The 14,396-nt window shown below is 46.2% G+C and overlaps 1 protein-coding gene across 1 annotated transcript in view; it reads right to left on the bottom strand.

Annotated features, from left to right (window-relative positions):
* TOM1 (target of myb1 membrane trafficking protein) overlaps positions 1 to 11,558 on the bottom strand; it is a 519,326-nt gene extending 507,768 nt beyond the window's left edge. Inside the window, exon 1 of the mRNA XM_077452403.1 lies at positions 11,394 to 11,558. Within this exon, the coding sequence (XP_077308529.1) occupies positions 11,394 to 11,445 (52 nt within the window). The 5' untranslated portion in view covers positions 11,446 to 11,558. The remainder of the gene's footprint in view (positions 1 to 11,393) is intronic.
* Positions 11,559 to 14,396: the final 2,838 nt, after the last annotated feature.

Below are 14,396 nucleotides of genomic sequence, written 5' to 3'. Positions count from 1 at the left end.
GGCAATCTGCGATTTTTAATCTGGACTGAGACATGGCAGACACGGACAAGTCTGACACATTTTTGGGACCATTGCCATTTTTACAGTGATCAATGCTATAAAACTGCATTGATTACTGTGAAAATGTCACTGGCAATGAAGGGGTTAAGTGTGTCCTAGTACGATCTGTGTGTTCTCCCCTCAGAGAACCGGAAACTGTGCATTTATACACACAGATAATCCAGGTAACTGCACCCACTTCCGGGACAGCTCTCTGCGGAAAGGGGCGTAACTTAGGCCCCTTTCCGCAATTGCCCGCCCCTTCCCGCAAGTGCCCCGCTGCCTGCTGGGAAACACACAGCTCCCAGAGGCAGCGGGGAGCGTCCTTATTGCGCAGCGCAATTCGCGCATGCGCAGTAGGGAACCGGGAAATGAAGCCGAAAGGCTCCATTTCCTGATTCCCATACCCAAGATGGCGGCGGCAGGACCCGACAGACGACCTAGCGATTGGCTTCGGCTGCCGACATCGCGGGCGCGCTGGACAGGTAAGTGTCACTATTTTAAAAGTCAGCAGCTGCAGTATTTGTAGCGGCTGGCTTTTAAAAAAAAAAAAAAAAAAAAAAAAAAAAAAAAAAAAAACGCGGAGTCCCGGTGGACTCCCGCTTTAAGACTCGTATGTCCTTATACATTTATTTGGCTTCCCGCTGTTGAGCTAATTTGGCTTGGAGTTTAGGTGTTGGGGGGTTATTTGTATAGACCTGAGTAGCGGTTTCCGTCTACACGCCTAAACTAGCCCATAGGCTATGCTCCTCCCTATATAGCAGCTCTTCTGTCGTTTCCCAAGCCCTATTCTAACTGGCCCCCATATATCTCTCTCCCCCTTTTTTGCGATTAAATCAACCCGGGCTGATTACCTCCTATACCTTAACATTATCGGATATACGGCCTGGCCTTCTGCGCCCCCCCCCCCCCCTCTTTTTTTTTTTTTCCAGGTTGCCCGCTCTAGGTGGCCTCCTCTCGTTCTCTTGGGTTTTTTTCTCTCTTCCCTCCCCCCGGCTTTTTTCTTCTACAGACGGGGGCAGACCACTGGGAGAAGACAGTGTATATTGAAAGCCGGGTGCATATGCTGGGAATAGCGTGAGAGGAGAGGATTCTGGTGGATCAGGGTATTTTGGCCTAGCGTGAAAGGGAGGCTCAAATATTATTTAAAGAGAGATCTTTAAGTGGTTATTTAACCATGTCTAGAAAAAGATCTCCTGAAGAGCAGCCACCTTCAGAGGGGTCTCAAATTACCAGCTCTGCTAAAGATAAAACCCAACCATATGGCTCTAGCGGCAGCTGCAAAATTGGAGCGATATGCTCACCCATGCCCAGTCTCACCTTCTAAATCAGGCACTCAAACAACTATCCAGAATAAAGACTTCAAAAATTCTTCTGTAGATAGAAAAAGTCAAGGCCACCCCTCGGGCAACCCCCCCCCACTCCATCAGTTGTTAAGCCCGGTGGTAGTAAGGGAATAGGGGGAGGTAGAACTGCAACGGCCATAACAAACATGGATACAACTCCAATACCAGCCAGCATCTCTATACCTACACCTGCTACGCTAGAGGGGGAGCCTACACTAAGAGACATACTTAATGCGATTAAAGAATGCAAAGACTCAATATCTAGCTTTGACAGCCAGTTAAGATCTATCAAGGAGGAATTATTATCCATGAGACAGAAATTGAACAGGACCTTATTAAGGACTTCTGATCTTGAGGAACGCGTAGGCGCGATTGAGGATGAGCTGAGTCCTGTAAAGCATGAAGTTGAATCGCTCAAAAGTATAATTAACTCAAGTTGTTAAACTAGACGAGATGGAGAACAGGAACCGTAGAAATAACATCAGGGTGATAGGTCTCCCTGAGCATTGCCAGGGCACTAACTTGATTGGATTTCTTGAGGGGTGGTTCCGGAACCTATTCCGGGCTACCGTACTTAGCCCCTTATTTGCAACAGAACGTGCACATCGGGCCCCTGCCAGGGTTTGCCAAACGGGGGACCACCCCAGGCCTATAATGATTAAAATTCTTAACTATCAAGATAAAGTTTCTTTACTACGAGAAGCCAGGGTGAGGGGTGACATTAGGTTTGAGGGAGCCAGGGTCTCTTTATATCCTGACTTCTCGCCTGATCTCCAGAAGCGGAGAGCTGAATTTATTCCAGTCAAGCGCGGCATGATAAAGTATAAGATAGACTACGCTCTCCTCTATCCAGCTCGCCTGAGGGTTATAGCTCTCGGCAGGACTTTTTTCTTTAATACACCGAAGGAGGCAGCCCAATGGCTCGAGGAAAACAAAAAAAAGAGTTATAAATCTATATAGTTTGAGTCGGCTTGTCGATTTAAAAATTAGATTGATTATAATTTATAATTTGTTTATAACTTGTTATGTGGGGGGTGAGGGGGGCGAGATGGGGGTATGATATATCAAAAATTTGCAAGTTTATTTCACGTATAAAAGCACCAGGGGGGGGTTGGACGGCGAGGGATTGGGATAAAAGGAATGCAAGTAGGTGTGTGTGGAGGGGGGCAGTTGTGCTCCCGGCTTTGGGTTTGTTTTCTGAGTGTAGTGTTAATTGGGAATGATGGAAGCAAGCGTTGGGTGGGTGGTAAGAAGGTCACGGGCGTACCCCTAGGGGGGAAGGCATGTTGGGCAAGGTGGGAGGGATGGGGGGGTGGGAAGGGCAGGAAATGATGAACCAATACACATATACACAAGTATGAGGATCTACTTTATAGGAGAGATATATCACACTCTTCTCTTTTTTTATATATTTATTATTTTCCTTTCCTTCTTCAATCCGCCCGATTTATAGATTACTACGATGAGATGCAGGCGAAAAGAATCAGAGTAGTATCGTGGAATGTGCGAGGTTTGGGAGATCCGACCAAGAGAGCCATGGTATTAATCGGCATTAGAGTGCAAGGGGCCCGGATTGCTATGTCTGCAAGAGACACATCTGACTGGGGGGACGGTTTCGCTTCTCCGAAGTCGGAAGTTCCAAACACAATTTCATTCGGTATTCTCAACATATGCAAGAGGGGGTGAGCATTTTGATCGACAAGGAGGTCTTGTTTTCCTGTTATAATAGTTGCATAGATGCTAAGGGTCGTTATATCTTCCTATATTGTCGTATTGAAAACGATCCATATGTGATAGCAAACATACATTCCACCCCCATTTAAGTTAGAGATTCTACATGAATTAATATCATTCATAATCGATAAACCTGATATCCCCGTTATTGCAGTAGGGGATTTTAATGAAGTTTTGGATATGTCTTTAGATAGATTTCCAATAGTAAATACAACAGTAGCACGGGACAAGACGAGATTATCTTGCTTCTTACATGAAGTGGGCCTATGTGACTCGTGGCGTACTCGGCATCCGCTGGAGCGGCAATACTCCTGCTTCTCAACGTATTTTTCTACGCTATCCAGACTTGATATGGCCCTGGTGAATAGCCACGCTTTGGCTCTGGTAGACGCTGTAGAATATGGCCCGCGGGGCGTATCAGACCACTCCCCTTTAACTTTGACTCTTATTGTTGGGAAAAAGAAGCATTTCGGGCAATGGAAAATTGATCCCTCATGGTTAGAGATATTAACCGATCCAGATCGACTAATATCTGAATTGAAAGAGTTTATTGATATAAATGCTGGCACGGCATCGGCGGGAGTGATATGGGACTTATTAAAAGCTTTTTTAAGAGGACTCTTTATTCAGCGTATTGCCAGAATTAAAGCGGAGATGAAGAATGGGGAGGAGGAAGCTAGGAAGACTCTATTAGCGGCAGAACAGCAGTATATTATTAATCCAACTCAATCTACACAGAAGGTATGGTTGGACAAGCAGCAAGAGTATAAGATGATTATCAGGAGAAAGATGGATAATAGATGTATATTTCAGAGACAAGTGAACTTTGGGGAAGGAGAAAAATTGGGCCGGTTATTGTCTTTACTGGTTAAAGCAAATACCGCTCCCTCAATGGTATTGGCAGTTAGGACCCTACAAGGAGAGATTACTTCTGAACCTACAATGATCAATACTATATTCCACCACTACTATAGCTCTCTATATAAATCCCAGAGGGGTGGAGACGGGGGCAGGACGGCTGTTTTCTTGCGCAATATTAATATACCAACGCTATCAGTAGAAGACTATGTCTTTGGAAGCTCCAATTACTATCGATGAACTCCGAAAAGCTGTGGCTGAGATGCCCAACCTAAAATCACCAGGACCTGACGGGTTACCCATCGAGGTCTATAAAAGATATGGCGAGGTCCTGCTGCCAGAGCTTCTGAAGACGTTGAGTCAGGCCCTGGTGGCTGGGACGCTGCCTTCTTCGATATTGGAAGCCACTATAGTGGTTGTCCCCAAGGAGGGTAAAGACCCTACGGATCCTGCTTCGTATCGTCCGATTTTGATTTTATGCACTGACGTAAAGATTTTAGCTAAAATATTGGCAACACGTTTAAAAAGGTGCATTCACAAGATTATCCACTCTGACCAGTCGGGATTTATCCCAAATAGGTCTACCAGTATTAACATACGTAGAGCCCACCTGAATATTCAGTTACCGGTAGACAATGGAGGCTCCAGGGCCATATTGGCCCTGGATGCAGCCAAGGCATTTGATAGCCTTGAGTGGGAGTACTTGTTTGCGGCTCTTGCCAGATTTGGGTTTGGAACAAATTTTATCAAATGGATAAAACTGCTGTATACTAACCCAATAGCGAAAATCAAAATTAACAACAAGTACTCTGATGTGCTCCTCCTGGAACGAGGTACGAGACAGGGTTGCCTCCCTCTCCCCTCTACTGTTTGTCCTAGCAATGGAACCATTGGCCATTGCTATTAGGGCTAATCCTGATATACAGGGATTCAGGAGAGGCCAGATGGAGGAAAAGATTGCATTGTTTGCCGATGGTATGACATATCATATATCACAGGCTATTTCCAACTTGAAGGTGGTGGAGAAATTCAAGTATTCGGGGGTTTGGATGGCAAGGGACGTTAATCTATATTTGGAAGAAAATCTAGCCCCTCTTTTGCTGAAGTTAAAACAGAAGGCAGATATATGGAGCAGCCTCCCCCTTTCGATGGCGGGTCGCTGCAATCTGGTTAAGATGGTATGGCTTTCCCAAATTCTATACCTTCTCCATAACACGCCGATTTGGATAGGCCTGAGGTGGTTTAAGAGAATAGAATCTCTATTCAGAGTTCTTATATGGAGAAAAGGGCCGCCTAGGATTAGCCTACGGATATTGCAGTTACCGCCGGAAGAAGGGGGGATGGCGGTTCCACATCCTAGACTTTATTATTTAGCGGCACAGTTGCAGCATTTAGCAGGAGGAGGAGGATTAAATGAGGGTTCGCCTTGCCACCGCTTGATGATGCTAGGATGCCCACATAACAGTTATTGAGGCCCTCGAGGCAAACTCATTTGTTATACGCTGTCCAACGATAAATCAGATTGTTAAACTTTGGAAATCAGTTAAGGCTTTACTAGGATATCAGGGGATATCTGTACTGGCCCCCTTATGGGATAATAGGAATTTATCTGAGCTAGCTAAAGTGGAAAGATGTAGGGACTGGGCCAATCAAGGGATAAATCAATTAATTCAAATATTTCAGGGTCCAGACATTAAATCATTCGCCAACTTAAAGCTTGAGTTTTCATTGCCAAACCGTTCATTCTATAAATATCTCCAGGTTAGACACGTTATCCAGTCACAATTTGGATCCCAAACGGTGCAGTAGGTCCAGATTCCTGTGCTCTCACAAATTATGTCTCTGGTCACGCTCAAGGGTTTGATTTCTTACCTGTATTCCAGATTTGAAGTTAAAACGTTAGATCGTGAAGGCCCACTTAAAGCGGAGGTCCACCCTAAAATGGACCTCCGCTCATCGGAATCCCCCCCCCTCCGGCGCCACAATCGGCACCTTTCAGGGGGGAGGGGGGTGCAGTTACCTGGATAATCCAGGTAACTGCACCCACTTCCGGGATAGCTGTCTGCGGAAAGGGGCGTAGATTACGCCCCTTTCCACAACTGCCCGCCCCTTTGCGCAAGTTCCCCGCTGCCTGCTGGGAAACACACAGTTCCCAGAGGCAGCGGGGACCGTCCGGATTGCGCCGCGCGGCTCGCGCATGCGCAGTAGGGAACCGGGAAATGAAGCCGAAAGGCTCCATTTCCTGATTCCCATACCCAAGATGGCGGCGGCAGGACCTGACAGACGACCTAGCGATCGGCTTCGGGTGCCGACATCGCGGGCGCGCTGGACAGATAAGTGTCACTATTTTAAAAGTCAGCAGCTGCAGTATTTGTAGCTGCTGGCTTTTAAAAAAAAATAAAAAATAAACGTGGAGTCCCGGTGGACTCCCGCTTTAAAAATAGAAGAAGATGGGAGAGCGACGTGGGTCCATTGTCCAACCCCGAATGGGAATGGATAGTGGAACAGGGAACTAGGGTGTCAGTTTCCCCTTCCCAGAAAGCTTCCCACCTTTATTTATTTTTTTTATCGGGTGTATTATACCCCTAAGAAGAAGTTTAAATTGGGCTGGAAAAATAATGATCACTGTCCTAGATGTGGATTAACTGGAGACTTTATCCATATGCTTTGGCGGTGTCCAAAATTATTTAGGTATTGGACGCAGGTTATAGATCAGAGCAACAGAATTTTTAATTTAAAATTACTAGCAACGGCCAGGACTTGTCTTTTGGCAATACCCGAGGGACGTACAATTTCTAAAGATGCTACCATTCCAGTTATTAGATGTCTCTTTCAAGCAAGAAAATGAATCGCCCAACAATGGCAGTCGCATTCGGGCCCGTTAGTCGAAACTTGGCTAGCAAGCATAAAAACCACAATATGTAGTGAGAGGGTTTTCTTTATTAAACAGGGCAATAACAAGAAGTTTTTGAGGTTATGGGGTTCTTGGCTACAGAAGTTGGGGATCTCTCCATAAGCAGACGGGCGGGAATAGTGGTGGCTCCAGGTAATAGACCTTACCCCTTTGCTTTATTGGTATTGCTCTCTCTGTTTTTCTTTCTCGTGTTGGGTTGACTCTCCTCTCTCCCAAGGTTCTGCTGGCAGTCTTTTGATCTTTGCATTATTTGGTGATTGAGGATCGCCATGGAGTTGGGGAGGGGGGAGAGGAAAGTTTGTTTAAGACTGGGTATATGTGGGGATCCTATGGTGACTATGGGGGGTATAGGGGTGTGGGGAGGGGGCAAGGAGAAGGCCAACCAAAACAGAAGACTATTTTGGATAACATTAAGTGGTGTAGTGGTTTTCATTTATATTATTTTGTGTTATTTGTTAATGTTAAGTAAATATTACGTTACTATAATAAATCCTTGAAAGGATAAAAATAAATAAGAAAAAGCTACCCAATTAAATAAGCCATGATGATGTGGAACCGTGAAGAGACCTAAATGAGCTGTAAGGTGAATTAAGTCTCCTGCATAAGATCACTGATGTGGCAAAAAAAAAAAAAAAGTAAGATTAAAGTGTACTGTATTGTATTAGGAATTTGCCGCCAGGCTTTGCCCCCATGTGTCATGATGTTAGCAGGGAACAGAGGCTTTGGGTGGAGGACAGAGCCCATGGACACAACAGGGGGACAGTGCAGGATTTCGGAGACAAGCTAAGTAACCTGCACCAGGATCCTGCAATGCAATCCCGAGTGTGGCTTGGGGTTACCGCTAATAGTATTGAAATTTAACCCCAAGACACTCTTGGGAAAACCGCCAGGGAGGTTAACAAAGCCTGCCCGAAGAAAGTGTAGATGAGCCCTTAAAGGGATTGTAAAGGTTTGTGCTTTTTTCATTTAATGCATCCTATGCATTAGGGTGGAAAAAAACACCTTTCAACGATCGGCCCCAGCCCTCACCCCTGTTTTACTTACCTGAACCCTTGAACTTGTCCCACAGGGACACCCCATCTCTCTGCTAGGGGGTCCTTGGCTGTTGAATGGAGAGATTGATAGCAGCGCAGCCATTGGTTCCCGGCTGCTGTCAATCAAATACAATGACATGGCTGCCGGGGGTAGGGCCGAGTCCTGCATTCGGCATCTATTGACGCCAAATGCTGGACTCAGGAGCGCACCCGAAATGTAATACCCCGGAAGAGCGGTTCTTCCAGGGGGTTATCTGATGCGGGGGGAGCTGAGAGAACAGCTGAGGGACCCCAGAAGACGAGGTTCGGGGCCACTCTGGAAAGCGAGCTGCACAGTGGAGTAAAAGTATATGTTTTGGTTTTTTTTTTTTATAACAAAGAGAACCTTAAGTGTCACTTTAAAGAGGAGGGCCAGTTTAAAAAAAAAAAAAAAAAAAAAAAAAGTCAGCAGCTGCAAACACTGCAGCTGCTGACTTAATAAAATCACTTACCTGTCCAGGGCGCCCGCGATGTCGGCCGCCCGAGGCCGAGCCGTCCCTCGGCTCTCGGGTCCCGGCGCCGCCATTCCCTGTAAGGGAAACAGGCAGCGGAGCCTTACGGCTTCACTGCCCGTTTCCTACTGCGCATGCGCGAGTCCCGGAACTACTGCGCACGCGCGAGTCCCGCAGCGCTTTCTGAATGGGACGCGCTGTGTTCTGGAACACACAGTTCCCAGAACACAGCGCGACCCATTACCCAGAAGACGCCGCGACGAAGACAGAAGACGGAAGATCTCCGCGGAGGAGGAAGAGGAAGATTAGGATAAAGTGCCTAGCAACAGGCATTTCTGGTAAGTAAAAAAAAAAAATTTTTCTCATTTTATTTTTTTTCGATTTTTTTGTCATTTTTAACATTTTTTGGTTTTCAGGGTGGCCCTCCACTTTAAGCTTTGTTGAAGCTTGAAAGATGCCAATTGTGTGTGTATGGATCTCTCTGCAATTTCCCCAAAGTGAAACTAAAACTGAATTAAAGCGGGAGTCCGCCGGGAGTTCCGCTGTTTTTTTGTTTTTTTAAAAGCCAGCAGCTACAAATACTGCAGCTGCTGACTTTTAAAATAGTGACACTTACCCGCCCAGCGCGCCCGTGATGTCGGCACCCGAAGCCGATCTCTCGATCGTCTCTCGGGTGCTGCCGCCGCCATCATGGGTATGGGAATCAGGAAGTGGAGCCTTTCCCAGCAGGCAGCGGGGGACTTTCGGAAAGGGGCGTACCTTCTGAATCTACGCCGGAAGTGGGTGCAGATACCTGTACTGTACAGGTACCTGCACCCCCCTCCCCCCTGAAAAGTGCCAACTGTGGTGCCGGAGGGGGCATTCCAATGAGCGGAAGGTCCACTTTAGGGTGGACCTCCGCTTTAAAGCCTCTCAAAAGCCGCAGGTGCTTCAAGCGAGCTTTGTGAGAGTTCTATGGAGGCTTTGAAGACACCCTGAAGCACTACTAAAGCGACATGGGGTATCATTTTTGAAGCAAAGCAAACAAGGTTACATAGTAGGAGAGGTTGAAAAGACAAGTCCAACCTATGTGTGTGAGTATATGTCACTATTACATTGTATATTCCTGTATGTTGTGGTCATTCAGGTGCTTATCTAACAGTTTTTTTAAACTGATCGATGGTCCCCGCTGAGGCCACCGCCTGTGTAAACAGGACTGTAAGCTAACCATTTTATTTAGTGACAGGAGCTTTGACTGGCATTCAGAGAGCTTTAACAAAGCGTGTCCGAAACTAGCCCTAAAAGAGGAGATCAGGTCCCCTCCCCTGCCAGGCAGGGCTGTGTGGGGGGGGGGGGGGGGAAACAAGAATATAAATCTTTTCTTGAGGTAAACCAGGTATGATATATGCATGTCAACTTGGCACTTAGGCCCCTTTCACACTGGGGCGGTTTTCAGGCGCTAAAAATAGCACCTGTATAGCGCCTGAAAAAAACAGCCGCTTTCACACTGGAGCGGGGCGCTAGCAGGATGGTGAAAAAAGTCCTGCTAGCCACATCTTGGAAATCAATGGGGCAGCGAGGCTATACCGCCGGCAAAGTGCTGCTGCAGTGGTTTTAAACCACCCCGCTAGCGGCCACATACCGCCGCTAACACAACAGTAAAGCGCCGCTAAAAATAGCAGCGCTTTACCGCCGACGCCTGCACCGCCCCAGTGTGAAAGGGGCCTTAGCAGTTTGCTTGGAGTTCAGTTTTAACACACTAGGAATGGCCGAAACGTACCGACACAGCTGTTCAGCTCATAATTTCTGGCGCCTACGAAATTTCAGTCATGGGATGTCAAGGAGGAAGGTGGCCGACAGGGGCAACCACTGAGTGAATTTTGGCCAGATCATCAGGAATGAGTATAAAATCACTGTGCGTATAGCCAGCTTTATGCCCAGTCTATTGCTTTGTACCTTCTATATTGTACTGTAATTGTGCTGTCCCCCTTTACACATTGTTAAGCGCTGCGTAAACCGTTGGCGCTATATAAATTGTGAATAATAATAATTGCTTTGCACTGATCTGAAGATCTCTTCTTTCCTGCTGCTGGCGCCACTCTGGAGACCTCTACACGGGATAAGTGGCAGAGTGTGGTTGGTATGACTCCACATGAGACAACGGCTCGACATTTTCAGCTCTTGCTCCCCACTACAGCTCCAACTTTACAAGTAGTCCCTCTGCAATGCATTGTGTTTGATGCTCTGGAATGGAGGGTCAGTAAGCTCAGACCACGATCTACAGGTATAGAGGGATATGCATTGTTCATATTTCATGTCTGAGGTTTACTACCAAACTACGAAGCCATTAAATGACTGGGGGGTCAGAACTGATCACCACAGCAACTACAGATCAGGCAGAGGCTAAGATGGACATTTCCTTGGCTGTAAAGGAGGAGGGTTACTTCCACTTTAACGTTGATAAATTTGGTGTACAAATGACAAATGGTGAGCAAGCAAATGGTGTTGTACATCCAACTATTTCATAACAAAGTAACAACACCCTACAGACTTAGCACAGGGAAGGTGTGGGCTCTGCAGTGAAACTATAAAAAGGTAACAATATTCAGGTAAGGAGAGATTAACTGTATATTTACTTCAAATTAAGAATTTGCAGCAACATCACCGTGCGCACTTTATGATCAGTGTGTCATCACTGCATTACCAAACACCTTTCCAGCTATTTATTTCCAATAAGGGAGGAGACGGGTGACTGAACTCTAATCCAACCCACCCGAAGACATCTCTCCCCCCTAATTGGCCTACTCAAAACGTCTGCAAAGCAAGTCACGCGTCTATTGGTCAAATCCACAAGCAGCTCGCATTCTATAGGCCACAGCGTTCTGTAATAGGTTTACCATTCTGGTTTGGCCAACTTCCCATTGCCCCAAGTGGAACAGACAAGTGTCTGGAAGGGAAGGATTGGTCAGAACAGCGTATAATAGTATGGCGAACTCACCAACGCGCTGCCCCACCGGTGTGGCAAAAGGGTTTCCCAACAAGAACTCCATAGTGCACTACGACTGTGGTCACTACTTCACACCAAGCGCTGCTCCAACTCTCCAGCCAAGTCACATGACACACAACATCCACCCGGGCACGCCCACCTCACTTTGCGTCACTCGCGGAACAAACTTGTCCAACACGCCCCCACAGGAAGCACGTGCTGGTCATAGGACACGCTCAAAGCGCTGTGAAGGAGGCGGGGTTTAGCCACTAATGCAGTTCATAGCTGTGGTGACATTGGGCTCTAGTGACTTCATTCTGATTGCAGTGAATGTTGTAGCTTAGATTTCTCATTTACACCAGAACAGCCATAAAGCAGTGAAGATTACAGGGAGTCGTGTGTGTAAGAAGTGCAGACAAGTGTTCCATCTTGTCACTGCAATCTGGTGATCATCTCATTGGACATCTGGCTGTTTTGATGAAAGAGACGCTTTGCTATGACGTAGATCTGCTTTTGCTGACGTTGGCAATGGCTTTCAAAATCAACTGAGACAAGGTTGTCCTGAATCCAAGGAGTTCCAGAACCTTAGATTTGGAATAGAAATATATAGACCTTCCAGGTGTAATAGCTCAGAATCTTTGTCCTGTACAGCCAGCCAAAATAGTGTAAGGCTGTATACGGTACAACCGTACTTGGGTACATGCCTATGATTAGTGCATCAACATAAACGTGATCATGTGCATATGATGGAGTTCCCAAATGCAGAATTTCCTCACAATGGATGGAGAACATTTTGATTGAATAGAAGTTGGCTTATCCAGGCTTTCAGCAAGTAAAATGCCAGGAATTGTGCATTAACCACTAGCGAAGAACTTCGGCGTGTTCGCATTGTCCACGTGCAGAGCCCGCCAGGAAGTCTGCGCTGTGCTAATCACCGCCAGCCGACGCGCGTATATGCAGAGATACTGCCTGTGATTAGCACTGCGCCAACTTCCTGGCGGGCTCTGCATGTGGACAATGCGAACACGCCTGAGCTCATCCTTATTAACCACTTACAGACCGGACAATTTGCCCCCTTAACCACTTCAGCCCCGGAAGATTGTACCCCCTTTCTAACCAGAACTCTTTTTGCAATTTGGCACTGCGTCGCTTTAACTGACAATTGTGCGGTTGCACACAAACAAAATTGTCATTCTTTTTTTTTCCCCACAAATAGAGCTTTCTTTTGGTGGTATTTGATCACCTCAGCGGTTTTTATTTTTTGTGGCATAAAAAAAAAAAATAGCGACCATTTTGAAAAAAAAGCTATATTTTTTTACTTTTGGCTATAATATCCCCCCAAAAAAATGTAAAAAAAAAAAATGTCTTCATCAGTTTAGACCGATGTGTATTCTACATATTTTTGGTTAAAAATAAAATTGCAATAAGTGTATATTGATTGGGTTGCGCAAATTTTATAGCATCTACAAAATAGGGGATAGATTTATGGCATTTTTATAAAAAAAAATTTTTTAACTAGTAACGGCGGCGATCAGTGTTTTTCAGTGGGGCTGCAACACTGTGGTGGACAGATCGGACACTTTTGACACTTTTTGTTAGGGCCATTGACATGATCGCTGTATGGTTAGGACCATACAGCGATCGGTGCTATAAAAAGGCACTGATTACTGTGTAAATGTCACTGGCAGGGAATAGGTTAACACTAGGGGGCAATCAAAGGGTTAAATGTGTTCCCTGTGTTTCAAACTGGGGGATGGGACTGACTGGAGGAGGAGATAGATCCCTAATCACTAAGAACAGCAGATCTCCCTCTCTCCTCCCCTGTCAGAACAGGAATCTGTTTACATTGACAGATCCCTGTTCTGGCACTCTTTGCCACAATCGCAGGTGGCAAACGAAAACCGCGGCCTCTGACCACAAGCAATGGGTCCTCCCACCGTGCAGCGGGCGCGCACCAACTATGGCTCTTAGAGGTGCCGACGTACACCTGCGGCAATTTGCGGGAGCGAGCCATCCTGCCGTAGTATACTGGTCAGCAAGTGGTTAAATACTAACCACAATTTTCCTTTCCTGGCGCTCATCCTTGGCAGCATATTAACATGTGCATGTTGGTTCCGACAAATGCCTATTGCCTAATCTAAACACTGGGGTTGTTGGTTCAAATCCCAACCACGATACTACCTGCCTGGAGTTTGCATGTTCTCCCTGTGCCTGCGTGGGTTTCCTCCGGGTACTCCAGTTTCCTCTCACACTCCAAAAACATGCAGGTAGGTTAATTGGCTTCTGTCCAAAATTGGCCCTAGGATATGAATGGGGACCTTGGATTGTGGGCTCCTTGAGGGTAGGGACCAATGTGAGTGTGCAATGTACAGGGATGGGGACAATTGTAGACACTCACTCAGGATGATTTAAAAAAGAAAGCTGCGCTGAAAATCATGTACCGTGAATAGTGCTAAATTATATCATTACCACCATAACAAAACTTATTTTCCACCATGTGCACAAAAATTATTAATAATTTGAGCACAAATACAAAAGTGAAAAACAATAATAAAAAGGCAAATATAAGTAGTCCAAAATTAAATGGGAAACCAATATTGAATATAGAAGCAGGAGGATAAGAAGAAACTTCAGTCCACTTAGGTGACTCCGCACACAACACCCTCAGAGTATGGAATAAGTACAACCAGGAAAGAATCCTCCACCACTAGATCCAGTGAGGCTTATGCCGCGTACACACGATCAAACAATCGGGTGGAAAAGTCCGGCAAACTCAAGTCCGCCGGACAATCCCCCCGTGTGTAGCCTCCGGCATACTTTTTTGACCCGAAAGTACGGCGGACTTAGAAAGTAGTTTTGCACTCCAATCTTCCCGCCAGACTTGCATTTCGGCGGACAATCCGGCCGTGTGTGTGCCAGTCCGCCGTACTTTTGAAATGAGCTGACTTTTCCCGCCCGGAGAAAAGTCTGCTCATTCGAGCGGGTCTCCAGGTAGGCGGGGCCCGCAAAGGAGAT

Source organism: Lithobates pipiens, unplaced genomic scaffold (genome assembly GCF_037356315.1).
Source record: "Lithobates pipiens isolate NorthernLeopardFrog02 unplaced genomic scaffold, aLitPip1_a1.2 Scaffold_23, whole genome shotgun sequence".
Lineage (NCBI taxonomy): Eukaryota > Metazoa > Chordata > Amphibia > Anura > Ranidae > Lithobates > Lithobates pipiens.
The sequence above is the reverse complement of the archived record's forward strand: the minus strand, read 5'-3'. Positions and strand labels throughout refer to the sequence as shown.